We start from the raw sequence: 24,582 nt of genomic DNA on the forward strand, positions 1-24,582 counted from the left end.
AATGTGGGACTCAGTCGCAGGACCCTGGGATCGTGACCCAGATGCTTAACTGACTGAGCCACCCAGGCGCCCTGTATCTTACCTTTTGAAGAAGTAATCTCACCAAAGTCATTTAACCCTGAGAGATAAGTAAGGGTAAAGGTTAGGGATGAGAGAAGTTTGAGTCTTTTTGTGACTCTTGGTGCCTCACATTCCTTCTGTCTTGACTCTTCCAGAGTTCTGTTCCACAGTCTATGCGACAGGTTGGTGCATGTCTTACTTTTGTCTTATCAGATGTTTTGATTGGAGTTAACATCACTAGTTGTAACTTAACCCAGAAAAATCTATCAGTGCTGAGGACTTTATCCTGCTTCTCAAAAATAAGTTACTTTACTTCCCAGTTTAAACCAGTTTAGAGTCTGAGGAAAGAGACTTCTCTAGACTGTTGGGGTCCCAAGGTGTTACCCTCAGCCTACAGGACCACTGTTTCCTGCCACTGCCACTCTTTGCAGCCCATTCTAAGCAGCAGGCACCACACCAAAATGGCTTTTTCTCACTGGCGTTTGAGTTTTCTTTTTTAAAAAAGATTTTATTTATTTATTTGGAAGAGGGTGCAAGAGAGACAGGGAGAGAGAGAAGGAGGGAGCTCATGAACAGGGGGAAGCCTAGAGAGAGAAACCGACTCTCTGCTGAGCAGGAAGCCCGATGTGGGACTCAATCCAGGAACCCCAGGATTGTGACCTGAACCAAAGACAGACACTTAACCAGCTGACCTACCCAGGTGCCCTATATTTGGGTTTCTGAGGTCAGAACCCAGGAGATCCCAGTTGATCCCTCTTTATTTTCCTTTTTCTCTCATGAAGTGGTCAGGAGGGATTCTGTGTGAAATTGCTGAAAAGGAGAGAAGATTGCTATGAATTTACCCAGTCTCGTAGGGCTAGTGTTTTAGCTGAGAAGTGGCGCAGAATTCCCTGTGTTCCTTAGCTCTGTGCTGCCAGGGGCACTTAATTATACTCTGTTCTTTCCATATCTCTGCTTGCAAAAGCTTTGGCAGTATATGTAGTTTATCCACAGTGTTAAAAATAGACTGAGAGTGCCTTGGAGTTAGCAAAAAAGGATTGTGTGGTACACTGTGGTTCCTGACTTTAAGGAATTTGTTAAAGACAAATGTTAGGGACGCCTGGGTGGCTCAGTTGGTTAGGCAGCTGCCTTCGGCTCGGGTCACGATCCCAGCATCCTGGGATCGAGTCCCACATCGGGCTCCTTGCTCAGCAGGGAGCCTGCTTCTCCCCCTGCCTCTGCCTGCCATTCTGTCTGCCTGTGCTTGCTCTCTCCCCCTCTCTCTCTCTGATAAAAAAAAAAAAAAAAAAAAAAAAAGACAAATGTTAGAGGGAACCCCTCAACATGTAGCCCCAGGACAGGGGAAGGTGGGTACTCAGCTGTATGTGTGTTAGGGTCTGGCCATGGGAACTCTGGCCTGACTGAGTTTTCTAAAAAAAGAAGAATTTTCTGATTATGAAATGTGTTCATTAGGGAGATGAACTTATCCTCAAATCACCCATAATGTACCACCAAAAGGTGAACACCCTTAATAATTAAATCATTTCTCCATTTCATTCTTTTATAGAACTGGCGTCATACTTTGCATATAACCTTATATTCTGCTTTTTAAGTTTAGTACATCATGTTTTTTGGAATGTTCTTCAAAGAAACATTTTTTAAACTAGTATCTTTTTATTATTATTACTATTATTTGAAGGTAATACATAGACATTTTAGGCACTTTGAAAACGCAAAAAAATGGAGAAAAGAAAAATCACCCATAATTAATTTTTTTTATTATTATTATTATTTTTTTTTAAAGATTTTATTTATTTACTTGAGAGAGAGACAGTGAGAGAGAGCATGAACGAGGAGAAGGTCAGAGAGAGAAGCAGACTCCCCATGGAGCTGGGAGCCCGATGCAGGACTCGATCCCAGGACTCCAGGATCATGACCTGAGCCGAAGGCAGTCGTCCAACCAACTGAGCCACCCAGGCGTCCCTATTTTATTATTTTTTTAAAAAGATTTTTATTTATTTATTTGTCAGAGAGAGAGCACAAGCAGCGGGAACAGTAGGCAGAGGGAGAAGCAGGCTCCCCACTGAGCAAGGAGCTCCATGTGGGACTCAGTCCCAAGATGCTGGGATCATGACCTGAGCTGAAGGCAGATGCTTAACCAATTGAGCCACCCAGGCATCTCCACCCATAATTTTAACTCCCAGAGAACTATTGCTACTAATTGTGTGAAATACCTTCTAATGTTTTTTTTCTGTGCTTATCTCATTTTTTATCCATTTTTTTATAAAGATGTTATTTATTTTTTTTTAAAGATTTTTATTTATTTAACAGAGAGATCACAAGTAGGCAGAGAGGCAGGCAGAGAAAGAGGGGGAAGCAGAGAGCCTGATGCAGGGCTCGATCCTAGGACCTTTGGATCATGACCCGAGCTGAAGGCAGGGGCCCAACCCACTGAGCCACCCAGGCGTCCCTTATTTATTTATTTGACAGAGACACAGCAAGAGAGGGAACACAAGCAGGGGGAATGGGAAGGAGAAGCAAGTTTCCTGCTGAGCAGGAAGCCTGATGCAGAACTCCATCCCAGGACCCTAGGATCATGACCCAAGTCTAAGGCAAATGCTTAACGACTGAGCCACCCAGTGCCCCTTATCTCATTTTTTAAAAAAAAAGTACTCTTGAGATCATACTCTCTCTGGTTTGTATAATACTTTAAAAATTTTAATATTTAATCCCTTTCATCAAATATTCTTAGAAAACATGGTTTAGGGACACAGAAGTAGTTTCCTGGCAGTGTGGTATAGTGGTTAAGATCATGGGCTCCCATGCCAGACCAGGACTGATTCTAGCTTTACCAGCTGTTTTTCCAGCTGTTTACCTTGAAGGAATTAAACTGTTGCCTTGGTCTTCTCACTTGAAAGTGGAAATATCACTTGTACTTACTAAAAGGATTGTCATGAGGAATAAATGAATCAATACATATACAGTACTTCTCTGTGTCTGGCATAGAATAAATGCTCTGTATTATTATAAACAATATTACTGTGGGAGTCTTTGTATATAAAGATTCAGAGTTTCTGCACCTTTTTTCTGTAGGATAGAATTAATTATACAGGAGAAATACCTGTGTCTGAAGAAATAAATTGTTTTAAGATTCTTCATGTGCTATCCAGTTTTCTTCTAGAAGGTTTAGTGAGGGTGTGCTTTTACCTAAGCACTTAAGAGTGCCTGTGCAGTTGCTCTCGTGATGGCCTTAGGGTGAATTCCAAAGATAACGAAGTCAAAGGACATCTCTATGTATAATTTTCATGTACAGAAGATTTTTATTTGGGAAATCTTTTTTCCTTTATGATTTTTTCTATTGTATTTGTTCTTTTGTCCTTACAAAGCCCATTCCCATACCAGGAACTGCTTTTTTTTTTTTTTTTTTTTTTTTTGGCTAGAACTGTTCTTTTGATTGGAGGGGAGACCTCACCTCTTAGAAGTGCAGTCATGGTGTATCTGTAACTCCTTTCATTCAAGTGTACTTTTATCCAGATTACTCACCATCAGAATTCCTTCAAGCCCCTATCCCAGAAGCCCAGGCTTTTCCATAATGCATGCCTGCCGGTAGGAACTTGTCAGATATGGGCTTAAATCATAAAACCATGTCCTGTCCTGGGGCACCTGGGTGGCTCAGTGGGTTAAGCCTCTGCCTTCAGCTCAGGTCCTGATCTCAGGGTCCTGGGATCTAGCCCCGCATCAGGCTCTCTGCTCAGCAGAGAGGCTGCTTCCCCACCTCTCTCTGCCTACTTGTGATCTCTCTCTGTCAAAGAAACAAATAAAATCTTTAAATGCAAAACAGCAACAACAAAAAACATGTCCTGTCCTAACTGACAAGACTTTAGGGTTCAGCTTGTTTTTCTTCTTGTAAGTTAGGGTGAAGAATCGGGCTGATGCATCATGTGTTGAAGGAAGTCTCTTTGGGCAGGGGTAGCAGTGGTCTTAAGAGACAAAATTGGAAGAAACCAGTTAGGTCATAATTAGGGGTAAAAACCACAAAATCTGCGCTGAATCCACTGAGAAATTTCGGTAAGATAGGAAATTGAGTTAGTCTTGAAATTAAGAAGAGTCCAGATTGTTTTTTGGAAGACTGTCTATGGAAATTATAGCCATGCAAGCTAGATAATCAAAGTTTAATTCTAGAAGGAAGGGCCCAGACGTTCTTCATATAACAACTGCAGGTCAGAGCTGCAAGCTGGTGGCCTATGGGCCAAACTTGACCCACAGATATATTTGTTTGTCCTAGTGTTGTAAGCAATTTTGAATTACTTGCCAACGTTTGAAAACCAGGACTTTTCTGTTGAAAAATCAAAAGTTCTGGCAACCTTGGGCCCAGATTCCTTCCTGACAAAATTAGCTGCCTTTGTGTCATGGTTCCTCCCTTTATTTATTTTTTTAAAAAGTTTTTAAGATTTTATTTATTTGACAGAGAGAGAAAGAGAGCATGGTGAGGGGGAGGAGGAGAGGGAGAAGGAGAAGCAGGGAGCCTGACTGGGCCTGATCCCAGAACACCAAGATCATGACCCAAGCAGAGCCAAAGGTAGATGCTGAGCCAGCTGAGCCACCCAGGTGCTCCTGGTTGGTCTCTTCAAAGGAGCACACACTCTTCAGTCTACTACAGCCCTCCACTCCCTCTTGTTTTATACCCAGACAATATATATTTTTTAAGATTTTATTTATTTATTTGTCAGAGAGAGAGAGTACACAAGCAGGGGGAGTGGCGGACAGAGGGAGAAGCATGTTCCCCGCTGAGCCAGCGCGGGCCTTGATCCAGGACCCCAGTGACATGAGCTGAAGGCAGACGCTTAACTGACTGAGCCACCCAGGCGCTCCTATACCCAGACATTCTTGCCTTTGCTCAGTTGCATTACCTTCTTGGCCCTTGAAGGCATCTCTCTTTCACATCCTGGCTTTCCAGCAGCCCCCTGACCCTATTCCCAGGTTATACTGGCAGACAGATCTTAGCAACTTTTTTGAATTTCAGGGTATCTTAGCTCTTCATTATCCTAGAACAGTGGTTTTCAACCAGAGGTGAGTTTGCCCCCCTCCCCGAAACATTTGGCAAGGTCTGCAGACATTTTTGGTTGTCACACCTCCTTGGAAGGGGTGCTACTGGCATCTTAGTGGGTAGAAGCCAGCGATACTATTGAGCATCTCATAAAGTACAGGACAGCCTCTCACAGCTAAGACTTACTCTCCCCAAATGTCAACAGTGCTGAAGTTGAGAAACTCTATCCTAACAGTACGTTCCATTCATATGTGTTCTGGGAGCTTGGAATCTTCTGTGGTGGGTGGGGCCTCAGGCTGCCGACTGGACTGAGTGTGCTTAGAGACTCTTACTTACGGAGCAGTAGGGGAAAATGGCAGTTCTTGAGGTCCATAGGTCCCTTCTCTGACCAGGTGACCAGCAGTATTATTGGTAATTCAGGTGCCCAACAGCACTTGATTTGATTGTGGAAGGGCAGTTTTTCTTAGTCCATTTGTCTTTGTGGGATTCTGCCTGTTGTGTAGGCTCACACACGTCATTCGAGAATATTTGCTGTGAAGATTTCAACATAGAAGTCACTCAGCACTGACACTGGCATCAAAGCAGAGCCTTGCTTACTGCTGAGATGCCACTTCCCTCAACCCCCAGGGTTTGTTTGGGAAGGCTGGCAGTGGAGAGGAGCAGGAACAGGAGGAGACAGAGGAGGGAGACTTCTCAAGGGGAGACTGGAGTGAAGAAACACTGTGTAATGCCTGAACAGCTTTCTGTTGTCTCTTGCTGTCTTGGACTCAGGCCTGGGCAGGGTTCTGAGAGGGAAAGGTATGCTTCCCTACTTTGGTCAGTTGTTGCTCTGGTTAGACAGCTCTCGTGTTCTGAAGGTGACATGACTCAGAAGGACTGGGTCTTTTTTACCATAGTCTCAAAGACCCTGGAGTCTACCCTTGTACAGAGCTCGAATGGTTTGATAATAAGACTAAATGTGTATATTTGTTTAATTAAAAACATGGAGGATTCTTTTTTTTTTTTTTTTTTTTTTAAAGATTTTTTATTTATTTATTTGACAGAGAGAAATCACAAGTAGATGGAGAGGCAGGCAGAGAGAGAGAGAGAGAGAGGGAAGCAGGCTCCCTGCTGAGCAGAGAGCCCGATGCGGGACTCGATCCCAGGACCCTGAGATCATGACCTGAGCCGAAGGCAGCGGCTTAACCCACTGAGCCACCCAGGCGCCCAACATGGAGGATTCTTTTTTTTTTTTTTTTTTTTTTTTTAATATTTTATTTATTTTTTTGAAATAGAGAGATTACAAGTAGGCAGAGAGGCAGGCAGAGAGAGAGAGGAGGAAGCAGGCTCCCTGCTGAGCAGAGAGCCCGATGCGGGACTCGATCCCAGGACCCTGAGATCATGACCTGAGCCGAAGGCAGCGGCTTAACCCACTGAGCCACCCAGGCGCCCAACATGGAGGATTCTTTTTTTTTTTTTTTTTTTTTAAGATTTTATTTATTTATTTGACAGAGAGAGATTACAAGTAGGCAGAGAGGCAGGCAGAGAGAGAGAGGAGGAAGCAGGCTCCCTGCTGAGCAGAGAGCCCGATGCGGGACTCGATCCCAGGACCCTGAGATCATGACCTGAGCCGAAGGCAGCGGCTTAACCCACTGAGCCACCCAGGCGCCCTCAACATGGAGGATTCTTAAAGAGGCATATATCTGACATACTCATGTGGTATCCCAAGAGGGAGCTCCAGATTCCAGGATTTCCATTCGGAAGGATTTACCTCTCCTGGACTAGCTTTGCAAATTTAAAGAACTACTTTATGAAGATATTCAGATATGGATTATTTCTGTCCCATACACACTTATGCATGTTTCAAAGACATCATTTTTAAAAAAGCACTTTTTCAAACAGAATTAGAGTTCTGCCAGCCAGGTGTTGGAGGGGTTATATAGGTGTTTTGAAAAGTTTTCAGACTTCACTGGACTTAAATAATGAAATCTCTGTTCTGCACCGTTTTCATTTACTTGATCTCTATTTATCAGTACTACTATGGATTTTTTTTTAAAGGAAAACTTAGAAGTAGGTAGTTGGACTTTAAAACAATCTTTTAAAGACCTTTTACATCTAATGTAGTATTTACATAAAAGTAGAAAATAAAATGGAATTGAATTGTAAAAAACAAAAACAAAAACAAAAACAAAAAACGGTTTGGACGGTTGTAGAACATTTTTCTCCTAATATACTTGTAGATGGTCTCTCCCCAGCTTTTTTTCTTCTTCCACCTTGTTGCTATTGTTGTTAAGGATTGCATTCCTCTGTCCTTAAGTTCCCCTTAGTAACACCCAGCTTGTTTGTGGGAGGAATTGGAAGGGTTTCTTCCTCCCTGTTGCTGTGGGAAAAGGGAGCCTTGACTGTCAGCATAACTGTCACTATAGCTGTGAATTGCCAAGTGATCTCCTCATCAGAAAGAGAATATGAGAGGCACAGTTTGGTCTTAGGGTGCGTATATTATCCAGGATTATTTTGGGTTTCAAACACCTGAAAACCGAAAGCAGCATGGCTCAAATATGTTGAAGTTTGTTTCTCTCACATATTAAAGGTAGACAGTATGGGGCTGGTAGGGTGACTTCATAATTTTTCAGGGAGCCTGGTTTCTTCCTTCTGCCTTACTGCTCTGCCATCCTCAGCACGTGACTTCTAGCTGGTGGTCCAAGGTGACTACTCAAGCTCTAGCTGTCAAGTCTGCACTGTGGCTGACAGGAAGGACAAAGAAAGGCATGCTCCGCCCTTCAAAGAGACTTCCTGAGGTCTTATTTGTATGAAACTTTGATTACCTCCCTGGAGCAAGAACTTAAGTCACTTAGTCGTACCTGCCTGCAAGAGAGGTTGGTAAATGTCAGTTTTAATTTAGGTAGCCCACACTTTAGCTAAAATTTGTATTACTAAGGAAAAACGGAGGAACAGATATTAGAAGATAACTAGCAGTTTTTGCCACAGAGAGACTTGGCAGATTTGTTTCTGCTTTGGGGTTGGGTGTGGATTTGCTATGTGAGTACTCCTTTCCTAGCATCATGCCTCCAGGACTTGAAGACCCTCACAGGGGACGCCCCCTCCCCCCGCCCCCCATTCAGTGGTGCAGACTTCCCAGCTAGGAAATGAGATCAAGAGGGGAGGGAAGGCTTGGAAGTTATAGTTATGAGCACGTGGCCTTTCAGGCCCAGCCTTGTGCTTGAGCTCTGATAGAATCTGTGGTCCTGGATGGCGATGGAATCTGAGGAGGTTTGGAGGGGTGGGGATCAGATGGTGAAATGTTTCTTGATTAGAATCAGGAAAACACTCAGGGGACTTGGCTTCTGCTGGTAGACTGTTTTTGGAGCTCTCTGTTCTCTGGCAGAGCTGAGAGTAAATGAAGCAAGCAAGACTCCTGGGGCAGTATTTAAGGATACACTCACTCTCAGGTTCTCCAAGTGGCCCTGAAAGTGAGTGTTTCCTTAAATTTTGTGCACCAGGCGCCCTCCTCACCTCACCCTACTCCTGGCCTTGCTCTTGGCTGCACATTGCTTTAGATTAAGCAGTTTAATTTTTACTGAGGAAGAAGCACATGTGCATGGTAAATAATTCAGAGTGTAAAATAGTATAAAATACTATTGAGAGTATAAAATAGTGGAAAAAGTCTCTCTCCCTCTCCAGAGCTTTGGTCTTCTTCCCCAGAGGCAACCACCGTGACAGGCTCTTTTGTATTTTTCCAACTGTCATTCAGAATGGGCTCTGCAGAGACTTCCATGAGGTGCTGCCGTCTTTTACTTATTGGCAGAGTCATGGAATTGCCAGTGTGTGCAGTATTTACTCCTGTGCCAAGAGGAGCAAGCCAGGGGGAAGTCTGTAGCAGGATGGAGGGAAGGAGAAAGAGGAGAAGTGAGAGGGAGTGCCGCCAGCGGGGCTGAGGATTATGTCTGCTTCTCTCCCCCATCTTGTTGCTACAAGGCAGAAGCACAGTGAGTCTAGCCAGGGCATTGTGAAATAATCTCTTCATGTGTGTGTCCATCTTTTTGTCTCCCTTTCTTTTTGTCCCTTCTCTATCTTTATCTCTGTCTCTCGTCTCTCCACCTCTGTCTTCTATGTATTTCTCTTTCTCTGTTAGTCTTTTTCTCACAAGCTGTACATCCTCTCACTTCTGCTGCTTTTCATAGTCCTGCTTCCTTCCTCTGTTTTCTTGTGGTTTTTGTTCCTCTATTACAAGGGCCTGAATGTGACTTTGACTTGCTGTATCTCCCAACTCTGCTACTGTTTGATAGATTCAGTCTCTTGGTACCCCAGTCTTTGTTCCTGGGAAAGGCAATTGAATGGGCTTAGTTTGGGTGATCAGCCATGACAGGTGAGGGGGAGCAGGGGCCTGGAGGTTACCTCAAAATATGCTTACTGTGTTGCACAGGGGTCTGTGGATTACTGTGGCTGTTAACTAGGTAATCCTTATGCTAGCTGATGTAGGCGTAGCTCCACACAGCGAGCTCTGATTAGCAGGGCAGCAGTGTGCATTCCTTTGGCCTTCCCTCCCATTTGACTGTGCTCCCACTCCTGACTGACTAGTGAGCACCTGTGTCATTTGCCAGAGTACTGCCGAGTGAAACTTTTCAAACTTTTATTTACTTATTTATTTATTTGACAGAGAGAGAGAGAGCGAGAGAGGGAACACAAGCAGGGGGAGCAGCAGGCACAGGGAGAAGCAGGCTTCTCCTGCTTCTCTGAGTTGGGGGGGAGCAAGGAGCAAGGAGCCTGATGCGGGGCTCGATCATGACCTGAGCCGAAGGCAGAAGCTTAACTAACTGAGCCACCCAGGCTTTCCAGTGAGTGAAAGCTCTTAAAGTACCATGGAGCCTGTTCAGGCACCATGTTTATTTCCACAGGCTCTAGGCTCTCCTCCCATTTGAGTGGAGGAATGTCAGCTTTCTGACAGTTGCCTTGCTTTACGGAATTGGTGGTTAAATGAAAGTCATCACCCTCTTGATTCCAACCAGGGTTCATCATTTCCCCTCTTTGCTTGGCAGTAAGTTAGTAAAACAATATGCTTTTGTCTGTTTATCCCCGCCCCATAACTGTGGTCTTCTTGGGGAAGTACCACACAAATGCCCAAGGGAGGACCTTCTTGAGATAGGTGTCCACATGAGTATAGCATAGATACTAACCTGTGCTGTGAAGTGCGAGTCTGTAGGGTTCAGGGGGAGAGAGCTCAGTGAGGGGCTGGCTGGTATATTTGGGGAAGGTTTTACAGGGGAAGTAGTGACTGAACTAGACCTTGTAAGTGGGAGTCACTGTTGGCTGTGGCGGCATGAGGAGTAAAAGACATTTCTTTTAAGTGTATATATGGCATCAGTAAGGAGAGAGTCTCTGGCTGAAGAGAGTGCAAAATGGGTAGGAGTAGACAGAGGTGGCTTAAAGGATGAGCCCAAAAGATTTTGTAATAATGTTTGAGGTTCATATAAAAGTTCTGTTTTGGGGCGTCTGGGTGGCTCAGTGGGTTAAAGCCTCTGCCTTCGGCTCGGCTCATCATCTCAGGGTCCTGAGATCGAGTCCCACGTTGGGATCTCTGCTTGGCGGGGAGCCTGCTTCCCTTCCTCTCTCTCTCTGCCTGCCTCTCTGTCTACTTGTGATCTCTGTCTGTTAAATAAATAAATAAATAAATCTTTAAAAAAAAAATTCTGTTTTTTTGGAGGCTTAGGGCAGTACTTGGTAGTGTCATTATGGAGGCCCTTGTATTCTGTTCTTGTGTCCTCCTGGTGGGTCAAAACAGTCCCTATTTAACAAGGGTAAGGCGCTGGGACCCTCAGCACACCCTCACTGTGGTCCGCAAGGAACTGGAAATAAAGCCAGTAGTGTAGGCAGGAGCCTGGGGAATGCTCACGTAAGCTCGCTTCTCCATGGACCTCACTGAGAATTGGGAGGTTTGGATAGAAATGGAAGGGAATTTGGGGGAGGCCCTTATAAGCTAAGGAATGATGGTTGGCCTCCCTCAGCCACAGTTTCCTCATCTATAAAACAAGAGTAAGAATGTGTATATTTTTGGGTTATGGAATTAATTGAGAGGATGTATGTGAAACCGTCATGTATTTATATACAAAATATTATCTCTGTAATTCCTAGGTGACTTGCCACCTGCATTCAATTGATAGGCCTCTCTTGTGGCCATGGAAATATTTTGTGCCTTGGATGGTTTGGAACCTTGGGAGTTTGAGTGGGGAAAAAGTGGGTGAAGTCCATCATTCCTGGGCCTGGGGGCTTTTCCCAAAAAATGATTCTAGATGTCAGAATTTATGTGTATGTGTTAATGCATGCTTTTGTGTTTTGTCACCAGTGATGGGCAGATCGTGGATGCCTCTCCATTGCCTGTTCTTCTGGTTCTGATTGATCCATTGGCCCCTTTGCTTTAGGCAGGGACAGAAGCGATGCTCTCTATCAGAAGAGATTGGATCACTGTGGCCTCAGCTCCAGCCTGCCAGTGATGTTACATTTTTTTCTTCTAGGCCTGCTGACATTTGTGAACTGTGCTTATGTCAAGTGGGGCACACGTGTTCAGGACACGTTCACTTATGCCAAGGTCCTAGCACTCATTGCCATCATTATCATGGGCCTCGTTAAACTGTGCCAGGGTAAGATGGGCCTGGGCTGGGAAGGAGGGTGGATGATTGCCTAGATTTCGTAAGGAGGACATGGGGAATCTTGGCTTTACTGATAAACTCTTTCTGTGTATATAGTAGACTGTCAGGGAGAGCAAGACATCTGTTCCTGGGCTTCTTAGGCCAGGTTGGCTTGGCCAACTGAACATGAGTCACTCTCCCTCAGGGCTGCTTTCCCTTTGTGGAGGCTAGGAACATTGCAAGAAGGCAGCTGGGAGCCCAGGAGTTTTTGAAACCTGGATCTTGTGTAATTGGGTCATAAATGTAACTGATGGGGATAGAGTGAGCCCTGCTTGGCCCTGTTTTTGGATTGTGACTTCCAGGCAGTGAGTAGAAAGACCTGGCCATCCTTGAGAGGAGTGGGAAGGTGTGTATGCGGGGGGTTAGATGGAGTATCGGAATGAGTGGTTATTTTGTAGCCTTTATTCTTTATCTGGATTTGCTTTTATTTAACATTCAGTCTTAAAGTCAGCTCTCAGCAAAATATTAAAATAGTATGAAGTTGGTACTGGCTTTCCTGCATGTTGGCTTTAGAAAGCTTTTCATTCCTGAATCAGAGTAGCAGTGAGGGTAGACAAGTCTCCTGAGCTCTTAGGGAAGTCTTGAGGTATCTTTGGCCAGGGAGATCTCAGTTGCTCTCTAGATCGTATGTCTCTAAACTCAACTTTGTTTACATTTACCAGGGAGAGCTGAGACACCTCACCGCCCCGCCCCCCAAACTCAAATCCATTGAATTAAACATAAGATGGTTTTGGAGTTCAGAAAGCTCTGTTTTTAAGTGCCTTGGCAGCTGGTCCAGTACCTTTGTGCACATGTGCCAAGTTAGTACAGCCAGCCGCTTCAGTGTTTTTGAGTCTCAAGATCATCTTGGGGTCAAAGAGGGTAGCTGAGTTATCCTCCTATCAAGATCTGTGCCTTAGAAAACCATTGCTGTGTATGATGACTGGCATCTGGGGCACGAAAACCTCTTATTTTCCCTTCTCCTGCTGCCCACCCAGCCCTTTTTGACACATTGAAAGAACAGTTCTACTTTTTGCAGGGGGTAATGGCAGGCTTCCTTGTAAGTCTGGATCTTGTTAAAAACCTCCAGGGTGTCCAGAAGGTCTCTCTCCTGGGCAGGCAGGTGCTACTCCCTTGGCTTTCAAATGTGTGGTCTCCAGAGGCCTCTAAGGAGAATGACAGGTGCCTAGGCTGGCTCTCCAAGAGTGGAAGTGGCTCAGGCCTACCCGAGGCATAGTGAGGACCCCAGTTCTTACATAGCCTGTGATTTCCTGCCACAGGCAACTGTAGCCCCTACAAGTAGAGCACAGAGTTCTCTTCTGAGAACGAGAAAACTATGTGACCAAATTGTGTAGTGGTTTTGGCCACAACAGACAGTTCCACAGGAAGGCCTAATTATTAATTAAAAGTGCCTCCTTTATGTGAAACAGGGTTCTTTCTAAAAATAGGAAGAAGAGCTCTGGCCTACTGTGAGGTCACTTGGAACTACATTAGAGCTTTTCTGGAAAAGGCGTTATCATTTCAGAAGGCAGCCAGGAATGTCTTTGTTTTTCGGAGACTGCGTAGTTGTGCTAGAGGAATATGCAGTTTCTTGAGGGAATGGGTGGGGTGATAAAGTACAGGGAGAGCTGGTGGTTGTTCTTTGAATATTAAATTATGTTTTTTTTTTTTTCTTCCCTCTGCCTGCTTGCTTTTCCCTTCTTTTCTTGACCCTCTTTTCTTTTTCCCCATTTTTGCTTCCTCTTTCTTACTGCTTCTCCCTGTTCTTTCTCCTCTGCTCGAACCTTCTAACTCTCCCCTCCTTCTTCTTCCTCTTCCTTCCCACTGAACCCCTTCCCCTGCCTTTGCCCCCACAGGACACTCTGAGCACTTTCAGGACGCCTTTGAGGGTTCCTCCTGGGACATGGGAGACCTCTCTCTCGCCCTCTACTCTGCCCTCTTCTCTTACTCAGGTTGGGACACCCTTAATTTTGTAACCGAAGAAATCAAAAACCCAGAAAGGTAACGGTGGGATCACACTCTCACTCCCCAACTTGGCTGGAACTCCTGCTGATAGAGTGGGCACACTTGCTCCCTTTCCTCTTTCTCTCATCCCTTCTTCTCCCTACTCCTCCTTCTCTAGCTCAGAGAGATTAGGGGCTAGGTTGAGGATGAGAGAAGGTGGGAAAGCCTCTTCACCCTTGGGTTTACACTGGAGGATCTGCAAGGTTTTGCTCCAGGAGAGATCCTCCAGTGGGCACTAGCTGACCCAGCTGGGGCTAAGGTGTTAGAACCTCATACTCTGGTGCTGACATTGAAGCCTGGGGAGCTGGAAGCTTATTCTGGGCCGTCAGCCTCCCAGCCTGGCCTCCAGTCCCTGGAGGACACTGCTCCTCTTTCCGTGGGACCGATTGGTCCTGTTGTGGCACGGATCACATATTGAGCCCCAGCTATCTTCACAGAGAAGGGTCGGTGTCTCTCTCTCTCTGTTTCTCAGCAGAAAGGAGCATGGGTTTCGTACCCACCCTGACCATGTGGGAAAGAGGAGCCTGCCTCAAAGACTTAGAGCCAGGGAGCTATTAAAGAAAAATCCCTGGGTGAGCCTTGACTCCAAGGAGAGTTGATTCTAGGTAGTCCTATCTCACTTCTCCTGACAGAAATTTGCCCCTGGCCATTGGGATTTCCATGCCAATTGTGACGCTCATCTATATCCTAACCAACGTGGCCTATTATACAGTGCTGAGCATTTCAGATGTCCTTGACAGTGATGCTGTGGCTGTGGTGAGTCTCCATTTGCTTGTCATCTTATTATACTGAATGGCTCAATCTCTTTCTGAAGCCCCTCCAGCTCTGCAGAGTGAGATGGTGGATCTAGGACAGAGGGTGGGCTGCTCGGCAGTGACAGTGTTTGTCCTGACATAGCATAGGTACAGGAGGCTTATGAAACCCTATCTTGTGCTGAGTGACTTCTGTGCTCTGTCCCCAGACATTTGCTGACCAGACATTTGGCTTGTTCAGCTGGACCATTCCTATTGCTGTTGCCCTGTCCTGCTTTGGGGGCCTCAATGCATCTATCTTTGCTTCATCAAGGTAATGTGTTCCTGCTTTACCAATAACAGACTGCAGTAGTTAATCTTCTGAGGCTCTAGGTGAGCCCGTAAGAGCCTTTCTTTCCCTTCTTTCTCTTGGATGTACAGTGTGTGTGTGTGTGTGTGTGTGTGTGTGTGTGTGTATGTACACTTGTGTGCGCGCATATGCTGGCCTTTGTGCAGACATCTGTATGCTTGAAGCTCACAGTTCCATCTGAGGTGATGACAGATTGGTTAGAGGTAGAGGGGAGCAAGGTTATAGCTTGGTGTAGATAAGAATCTTAGTGATCACTTGTTGTGGACCAGGTATTGGTACAGGGTGACTCTGCCCCTCACTTCACAGAAATCACTGAAGCTGACAGGTAGGCTCTGTTCTCCTCTCTGTAGAGACTTATCTATAAGAGCATCTGTCCTTCCTATTGTTTCCGAGAAAGGAACAGTTCTGCTTTTCCAGGCTGACTGTGCTACCTGGTTTCAGGGCCCCAGCATTACCCCCTCTTAGCACTTTGCTTCATCACTTGGCTCTTCTCTTTGGTAGATGTTCAGTAGGAGCCCGCTCTGCACAAGCTTCTCTCATCTCAGCTTAGTGAAGTCACAAAACAGCTTTTCTCATCTCCCTCCTTACTGGACACACTTCTGGAGGGAATGGTCTGCATTTTGACTGTCACTCATTTTTCTAGCCATTATACTTTGACTTCTACTACCTAAAAAATATTATTAAGTGGACCTATGACCTCCTTCTTAGCCTGCTTTTAGTCCTTATCCTATTGGACCCCTGAAGCAAGTGATGCTTATGGCCCTCTACTTCTGAAACTATTCCTGTGACTTTGTGACACTCTGATATTTGAGAGGAAGGCTTCTTTCCTGATTTCTCTTTCACTAACCATATAAATGTTGCTGTCCCTAGGGCTGGGAGTATAGTAGGCATTCAATAATTTTTTACATGAACAGGTAAGAGGATGAATTAATAAAAGAAATAATTTTTGTCCTATTTATTCTTCTTACTGGTTTTGACACCACAGTCCATGTACTTGGGGCCTCCCTAGGGTAAACAGAGTAATAGATCAAAGTCTTGGAAAACAGTGTGGTGTCATCTTCCCTTACTTCAACCTGGTATGGCTAAGGTTGCACTTGATGTGAGTCTTTTTTTTTTTTTTTTTTTTTTAAGATTGTATTTACTTATTTGACAGGGAGAGAGACCACAAGTAGGCAGAGAGGCAGGCAGAGAGAGAGAGAGGGAAGCCGGCTCCCCGTTGAACGGAGAGCCTGATATGGGGCTCGATCCCGGGACCCTGAGATCATGACCCGAGCCGAAGGCAGAGGCTCAACCCACTGAGCCACCCAGGTGCCCCGGATGTGACTCTTCATAAGTTACTGCACCCAAAGATGGTGCTTCCCATAGACTGACCCTTATTGATTCCCAAGACATTCCAGCTGGCTCTGTCAATCTTCTTAAAATACTTGCATGATAGGTGCCTTTTAACCTCACTCAGCTCTGTTGTGGCATTGACAGGGTGGGAGTGGGGATAGGGGATTCTGAGAGTAAGAGTCTGGACCAGCAAGTAAGGGGACTACAGTGATATAGAGGTAATTCACAATTGTTTGTTAACTTCTCACTTTTTCTTTATTACCTATGTAGTTATCTCTGGCTTTATACTAGACACTTTTGCTGTACCCGCACACAGTCCCCTTCCAGCATCCCCTCTACTGTATTTCTTCTCTTCCCAGTACAGGTTATTAACCTTTGTGGGCCAACTCCTGCTATCTTGCCCTGTGACCTTTCCAGATGGTCTCATCAACTCCTGTGGCTCCATCTGGGTGGCTCACAAGTATCTCAGTGCCCTCCACTTGTGCTTTGTCTTTAGCTGTGATGCTGTGTGCTATCAGTTCTCCTTGCTTGGCCTCTTTATTTTTCCCTTCGTGTTCACCCTCTTTTTCGAGCTCCAACATGTACTTGCATGCGCACACACACATATATACACATGTACATGCAAAGGATCACCAGATTTGATTGAGGTGGTCACATCTGTCTTGTTTTCTCTTCAGCCAGGGTGTCTACCCTCATTCAGGTCTCCTCTTACGGGACAGTTATCACAGATAACCTTTTTTTAAGATTTATTTATTTGAGAGGTTGGGGGAGGGGCAGAAGGCTAGAGTCCCAAGGAGACTCTGTGCTGAGCACGAAGTATGACACGGGGCTGGAGCCCCTGACCTTGAGATCATGACCTGAGCCCAGATCAGGAGTTGAGAGGCTTAAGTGACTATGCCACCCAGGCACCCCACAGATTACTTCCTTATCTGGCCTCCTCCCTGTCCGCTAGTCTCTCCCTGCTTTAATTGGCCTCCATGATGCCACTAGAGTCTCTGCTAAATGCTGTCAAGCCTTTACTTCAGAGCCACAGCAGACTCTCCTTGTTTTTTCAGACTCCACAGCATGGTCTCAGCTGCAGGGTCTTCTTAGCTGTTTCCTCACATACCTTAACATGGGACTGCAGGCATTCTAGTACCAACCTCAAGGAGGTCACCCTCTTTCACTCCTTCACGCCTCTTTTGCTGTTGCCTATGCTGTTTTCCACCCATCTGCTCACCTTCTGGCAAACTCCAGTTTCTTCCCAGCCCAGATGTGGTCATCTCTTGTGAAGTTTTTTTGTTCCCCCAGCTTACCCCCAGGCTGGTGAGTGCTTTATGCCCCATGATGATGCTGTCTACACTGGATGGTAGTTCCTTTCTCTCTTGCTCTATTTCTCAAACGGTAGGGCTCTTTGGGGACAGAGAGGAAGCCTGGGTTGTCTCTGAGGCCCAGGCTTGTCCTGGCCTATCCTGTATCAGGAGCTCAGGGAAGATATACAGAGAGCACGGAAGGCTTGCTGCCCTTCTTTAAAAAGCCATTGTGTAAAGTGTGAAATCTGTGAGGTGGTAGAGGGGGGTACCCCTGATGGAATGGACTGGGGTGGCAGTGAGTGATGGCAAGGTGAGGCATCCACTGGGTGATGGTGGGTTTCATGGCTGAGGGGCTCAGGGGTGTCCATGGCCAAGAGAGAGGTAGGACATTCTTGGTTAACACTGGAAGTACCCATGGTTGGAGGTTGGAGACATCTATGGGTAAAAGGGTGAGGGTGGGGGTTGGGCATGCATACAGTACACGGGATCCTCCTCTGAGAGGACTGCCTCCTGTGTTTTTGTGGAGTTCTGAGCCTAGTTTGTCAAGTGAGGAGTGTGGCTACATGGCCTAGTGAAAGGATCATTCTGACACACTTCTTATCCTTCTAGGTTGTTCTTCGTGGGCTCCCGTGAGGGCCACCTCCCAGATGTTCTGTCCATGATCCACATTGAGCGTTTTACACCCATCCCTGCTTTACTGTTCAATGTAAGTTCTGCTGGGCGAGTGTGGAGAACTGTGGTACTCTTACTGACTTTATGAGATAACTGTCAGTAGGGGGTACAGTAGCTTCTTAAGGTATTTCCCTAGATAATCGGTGTTTCTAAAAATATAAAACATATGAGAGAAGGCAAATGGTACAAAGGAATATAAAAATAAATTTGTAAAATTTATTTTTTTATTTTCAAAAGATTTTATTTGTTTATTTAGAGAGTATGAGCAGGGGGAGGGGCAGTTAGAGAGAATCCCAAGCAGACCCTATACTGAGTACAGAGCCTGATATAGAGCTTGATCTCATGTCCCTAAGATCATGACTGAGCCAAAATCAAGAGTTGGATGCTTAACTGATGGAGCCACCCAGGCATTCCTGAATTTTTCTTAACTAGGCTCCATGCCCTACATGGGGTTTGAACTCATGACCCTGATATTAAGAGTCCTGTGTTCCCCTGACTGAGCCAGCTAGGTGCCCCTCCTTTTTTTTTTTTTTTTGTTCATTTTAATTATATCATTTTTTTAAATTAAAGATTTTACTTAACAGAGAGAGAGAGATTTTATTTGACAGAGAGAGAGATCCAAGTAGGCAGAGAGGCAGGCAGAGAGAGGGGGAAGCAGGCTCCCTGCTAGCAGAGAGCCTGATGCGGGGCTCAATCCCAGGATTCCTGAGATCATGACCTGAGCCAAAGGCAGAGGTTTAACCCACTGAGCCACCCATGTGCCCCTTTAATTAAATCATTTAAAAAAGCCAAGCCAGTTGTATACCAACTACCCAGGGACTTCTTTTCATATTATAGACTTTATATAGATTTCTTTTTTAAAAGATTTTAAGTAATCTCTACGCACAAAATGGGGCTTGAACTCACAACCCTGAGATCAAGAGTCACATGCTCCACTGAGGAGACAGCCAGGTGCCCCTGCATATCATAGATTTATATATAGTAAATAGTGCTTCATATATGCCAAGTATAATTATATACCCCTTACATAGTTATCATCAGCTCAACCCTTCCTGTCAGTGTCAAGTTTCATTATTTAGCTTTGTACTGAGAAATTTAAAGAGGGACTGATGATACTTCATTAGTTTCTTCTTACCCCTGGAATTTTCCTGGCAATTATTCCATGTTTGTGTTTGTCCTTATGAACTTTGTTATTTTGTCAAAATAACAAAAATCCTCTCAGTATATTCATTGGAATCACATTGAACTTATAAATTTAGGGGAGATCTGACATCTTGTCTTTTAATCATCTTCTGCCCCCGTTTTTCCAATACAGTCCCTCTTCTTTCCCCAGAATGGGTCCCTTTTGTTTTAAATCCTTTGTTGGTAATCTAGGTGAAAAGACTAGGTGGGGGGAACTCCATATTCTTGAAGATTAAGTAAATCTGACCATGTCACAGGATGTAGTCCCCGATTTCTGTCTTCTAGGACTCTTGTTCCAGAGGGCAAATTCTGTCATACCTCTCTTATCAGGGGTATAGATCCATTTTGTCAATCTGCATTTCAAAGACCCCAGGACAGTGAGATGGTTCTGGAGGCATTGATTCCGTTTGTATGCCAGGTAGTTGAGACTCGGGAGTAATGGTATCCAGATGGCAATGTGGTTCATACTGAGGTTGGTGCATCAAAGTGAGGAGGACCTCACTCTGCCATCAGAAGGGGAAAGGAGTCTGGCTTGTTTATTAAAGTGTTTGCAAAAAGAAGGGAGGCATTGTGTATAGGAAGAGCCCTCAATAGGAGAGGGAGAGATTCCACTTTGAAGGTTAATACAGTGGTTAGACCTATCTGATGCCAAGGGGTCACTGAAAATAACTGGAGGTGACCTGATAAGCTAAATCAGCAGTGAGCAGCAGACCTGGTACTGATTGCTGGGTGGTTGGAGTATCCTGGAATGGCCTGGTGGTGACAATGCCCACTCCTCCTTCCATCTCCCCCTCCAGTGTACCATGACACTCATCTACCTCACCGTGGAAGATGTTTTCCTGCTCATCAACTACTTCAGCTTTAGCTATTGGTTCTTTGTGGGCCTATCTGTTGCTGGACAGCTCTATCTTCGCTGGAAGGAGCCCGAGCGATCCCGGCCTCTCAAGGTCAGTGACTCTGGACAGGCTGGGGGGGGGTGGGCCATCTCCCCAACGTGACTTCTCTGTACCCTGTTCCCCATAGCACTTTACCTAATATCTCACCTCTCTCCATTTCAGCTGAGCCTGGTTTTTCCCATCGTGTTCTGCATATGCTCCTTGTTTCTGGTGATTGTGCCGCTATACAGTGACACCATCAATTCCCTCATTGGCATCGGGATTGCCCTCTCTGGGATTCCTGTCTACTTCGTGGGTGTTTACTTGCCTGAGTCCCAGAGGCCAGTCCTTATTCGGAATGTCCTGGGTGAGCTTCTTTGCCCATTACTCACGGCGTGTGTGTGTGTGTGTGTGTGTGTGTGTGTGTACATGCATGCGCACAGATGCATGCAGAGGTGGGAGTGGTGGCTAACAGCTTCCCTTATACTAGTGATATGCTGAAGACCATGAGACCTGGTTGCTCCACATGACTTCTTCCCTTTTGATCTTGACATGAGCACTTTAGTTCTAACTTTAGAATCCTATTTTTGGCTTAAAACACTCCCTTTTTAAAGTGCAATCCATGTGGGAAGATGAGGAGTCATGTTGTTTCTGGTTGGGCACGGAAGGAAGGACAGTGATGCTTGCTGGTGGTAAGAGGCAAAGCCTGGTGCAGTATACCCAGGCGACAGGTGGGAGGGAACCACAGATATGCTTTAATCAACTTTGGGGTGTTCATATTGAAGTTGTAGGCTGTCAGCTTGCTGAATTCTGTTCTCTATTTTCATTTAGCTGCTGTCACGAGAGTCACCCAGAAGCTTTGCTTTTGTGTCCTGACTGAGCTTGATGTAGCAGAAGAGAAAAAGGTTGAGAGGAAAACGGACTAGAGGCCAGATGTGATGTCCCTTGAGGCCTGGAAGGCCAGCCACCAAAGTCCAGATGACAAGACTGCAGGCCTAACCCTCTTGTCCTAAAGGAGTCTGGTGGCCCACATTATATAAGGGGGACTCAGGGCTGATGGCCTGCTCTGGCGGTCACTCTCATTGGTAAGCTGTGGGAGGAGACTCAGGGTCCAAGGCCAGCCTGGAAGTGGGAACTTTACATAGAGGGTGGTGGTGGGGAGGGCTTGGTCAGGGGAATAGTTTAGTTTTAATCCTGGTTGAGTCGGTATAGCTTACCAAACACTTGGGCAACTGTACTGAGGGAAGAGGGAGTGCTAGGTTAACAGATGTGGCTGGTGGTTCGGAATTTGTTATTTGAGGTTTGAATCAGGAGCCTCTACAAAGGGGCTGCTTTATGGGAAGGTTTCCTCTGATCAGGTCCAAACACCTGACTCTAGAGGCCTAACATGCTACCACTTCTTCCTCTGACTCAAGATCTTTCCCTAGGAAGACAGCTGTATTTCATTATTTATTGACATTATTTAGTCCAGGACACCAGTTCTGGCATAGCACTGGTGTTCATTCATCTTCAGGATGCAATAAGCTGACTGTGTTTAAAAACTCAAAATACTCCCGAGTCCCTCTGCCCTTAGAGGTGTCTCTGTGCTGGTGTGGGTCAGCCTCTGACCACAGACTTTTTTGTTTGGTTTTAGCACAGTCTTCTGTTGAGTCTTAGCTGCAAAGATGAACTTTAAAGATTTTTTTTTTTTACTCGTGTATTGGTTACATTTTGGTCAGTAGGTCACAGATTATATAAGCACCTGGCTCAAATCAGCAAGGACAAATGAAAAAAATTCATGAGTCAGAAGTCTGAAATTCTGCTATTTTGAAGGATAATCCCTTATTTTACTTGAGACCTCAGGTCTTTATTCTAGATGATAGAAGGTAAACCTCTGGTTCCTGGTATGACCTTTAGGAGGACATAAACTGTTTTAGAATTCAAGTGGATTACCTGAATTCTCTCAGCCATCAATGGCTTAGAGAACATCTCATGGACTCAAGCCACCGAATAGCTTGTTTCTGTCTATAAGGGCTGGTGTGAGGGACTGCTGTGCAGACCCACGCAAGCCCACCTTGGTGCTAGAAGTGGTCATTGCCCTTTTCCAAAAACCTCACACCAGACTGCACCCTCCTTTTCTGTCCCCAGCACTGGGCTTTGTTTACACTCTTGAACTGTCTTGGTGTGGATCGTCAGGATAGTGCATTCCTGTCCTGTCTGCCTCCCCTTCCTGGAGGTCTGATGGGCCTGCAGTCTCAGGAAGAGCTTGGTACTTGTGTGGACTTCTATTTTCTCCTTGTGGAGATCAGAGAAGACTTTGGGGGACAAAGCTGCTTCAACCTCAATCTGGCTCCTCAGCAGACTGCATGATTGGAAGCAACTAATTCTGGTGCTCAGGGTGTGCTTTTAGCATCCAGGTCAGGCCAGAGTAGGCTTGGCCTCATGGATGTTCCCTCATGGGCAGCCACGGTTGCAGTGGACTATACAGCTCTCCTGTGATGCTTCCAGACACTGTCATCCTGGGTCCAGAGGAACCTGCTGACTTGGCTAACTCCATGCCTGGATATCTTATCCTTTCATTTTAGAACTGGTCACTGGTAAAGACAAGAACTATGAGGCAATCTCCCTTTCTGACCATTCTTTTCTATCAAGTGGCCTCAGTTGCAGCCAGGGGAGCAACCCTGGCCATACTTGTTTAATAAAGACAATTTAGGGGAGCATGAGGACAGCTGCCTTCGGTTTAGGGCATGTATGGATGAGAAAATGAGGGGACATTCCTACTGTCATGGGTTGGGGATTTGCACAGCAAATTCCTTTCTGGCAACAGGGAGTCTTATGCAAAGGCTGACTTGCCTAGAGTACGTAAACATGACTCCTGTCTGAGCCAAGATGGCACCTATCCCAGGGATCCTCTGGAGCTAATCCTTTAAGCAGAGTGTGCTTGTCTTAAGGATCCCTGACCCAGGTTTTAGCTTTCTCCCCTGAAGTAAATGACCAGCTAATCCCAGGAACTTGCTGCCCCCAGTGGCTCCTGGGGGAAGCATGGGCCTCACACCCTAAGTGCCCCAGCACAAGCTTAGTGAGCCATGTCATCCCCCTCTCATTACTGGATGGCAACTGCATTCTTCCCCTCTGTGCTGGATACAGACTTCACCCAGGAACCCTTCTGTGGGAGGGAAGCCAGAGACTCCCTACAGCAGTCAAGCTTCATGGTGGAATTAAATTTCTGCAAGGTCTGTGTTGTTCGTCTCCTTCAATCCTTCTCCTGGTGTGCTAATCTCTTTTGCAGTAGGTACAGTATGAGATTGTCAGCCCTTTAATGTTGGCAAACCTTAATGAGTACATAAACAGCAGTGAGCACATTATAATGGCACGGAGTGGTTTTTAATCCTTTGTTTCTATGCCTACAGGAGACTGAGATGACTAGTATTATACATATAAATTGCTGCCTATTGCTTGCAACACTGAATTGTATCTTTGTGGATAGTTAGGATGGTAAATCAATAGTTTGTTGGTTTTCTAGCCACAAGAGTAGAGCCTGAGTATGTGAACACACAGAATTTAACCACTTAGGATGGTTTAACGTGAATAGGAAATAAAGTAGGTAAAGACCCTCCAAATGAATACATAGTGAAGAATGGGTGGAGGCAGGATGGAAGAATATGAAATCTTAAAAGTGTGGGAAGAAGACATACCCCTGTGTACATGATAGTGAGTCTGTGGCACATGGCAAGAAAGCACATTTTGAATCAAAATGTTCTGTGTATTGTTTTCCCAGACCTGTGCTGTCCAGTATAGTAACTACTAGCTACATGTAGCTAGTTAAAATATAAAATCTGATTCCTCAGGTGAACTTCTCAAGAGCTGAGCCACATGTGGCTAGTGGCCACTACTACACAGTGTAGATACAGAACATACCCATCTTTGCACAAGGTTCTATGGGACAATGTTACATTATTAGAAGAAGTGCCAACTCAGAGTTAAGATGTTTGAGGTATGCAAAGAAGTAGGGTCAGGTTTTCCTTATAGGGAACCTAAGTTTTGGTAATAGAATTGGTCACTGTTTTTGGTGAGTGCTGTGAATAGCTGACCTTTCTCACTGGAAAGCTAAGTTTAGGATATGTTTACCTTTTCCTCACTTGCCTGAAGTCCTTAGTGTCTAAGGTCAAGCCTGAAACCTGTCTCCCCATTTTTGGTGGAGGTTGGGGATGGGAGAGAGTGAGTACAGTGGAAAAACATGTAAAAACATTGAGATCTGGGGCACCTAAGTGGCTCAGTCAGTTAAGCTTTTGGCTTAGGGTCCTGGGATTGAGCATCAGGCTCCCTGCTCAGGGGAAAGCCAGCTTCTCCCTCTCCCTCTGCCCAATCCCACCCCCCATGCTCTCTCTCAAATAAATAAAATCTTAAAAAACAAAACC

General features: G+C 45.4%; 1 protein-coding gene across 7 annotated transcripts in view; it reads left to right on the forward strand.

The window, feature by feature from the left end:
- The window catches only part of SLC7A6 (solute carrier family 7 member 6), a 35,709-nt gene extending 11,932 nt beyond the window's left edge, over positions 1–23,777 (forward strand). For 5 of the 7 annotated variants that reach the window (XM_032325210.1, XM_032325211.1, XM_032325209.1 and 2 more), the window contains 7 exons: positions 11,575–11,700; positions 13,584–13,728; positions 14,364–14,487; positions 14,693–14,796; positions 18,066–18,162; positions 20,108–20,257; positions 20,369–21,124. In XM_032325210.1, the coding sequence (XP_032181101.1) occupies positions 11,575–11,700; positions 13,584–13,728; positions 14,364–14,487; positions 14,693–14,796; positions 18,066–18,162; positions 20,108–20,257; positions 20,369–20,686 (1,064 nt within the window). In that variant the 3' untranslated portion in view covers positions 20,687–21,124. Of the gene's footprint in view, positions 1–11,574; positions 11,701–13,583; positions 13,729–14,363; positions 14,488–14,692; positions 14,797–18,065; positions 18,163–20,107; positions 20,258–20,368 lie in introns of all 7 variants that reach the window. The other 2 variants (XR_004281355.1, XM_032325213.1) reach the window with 2 other exon arrangements.
- Positions 23,778–24,582: the final 805 nt, after the last annotated feature.

Source organism: Mustela erminea, chromosome 19 (assembly GCF_009829155.1).
Source record: "Mustela erminea isolate mMusErm1 chromosome 19, mMusErm1.Pri, whole genome shotgun sequence".
NCBI classification, from domain to species: Eukaryota; Metazoa; Chordata; class Mammalia; order Carnivora; family Mustelidae; genus Mustela; species Mustela erminea.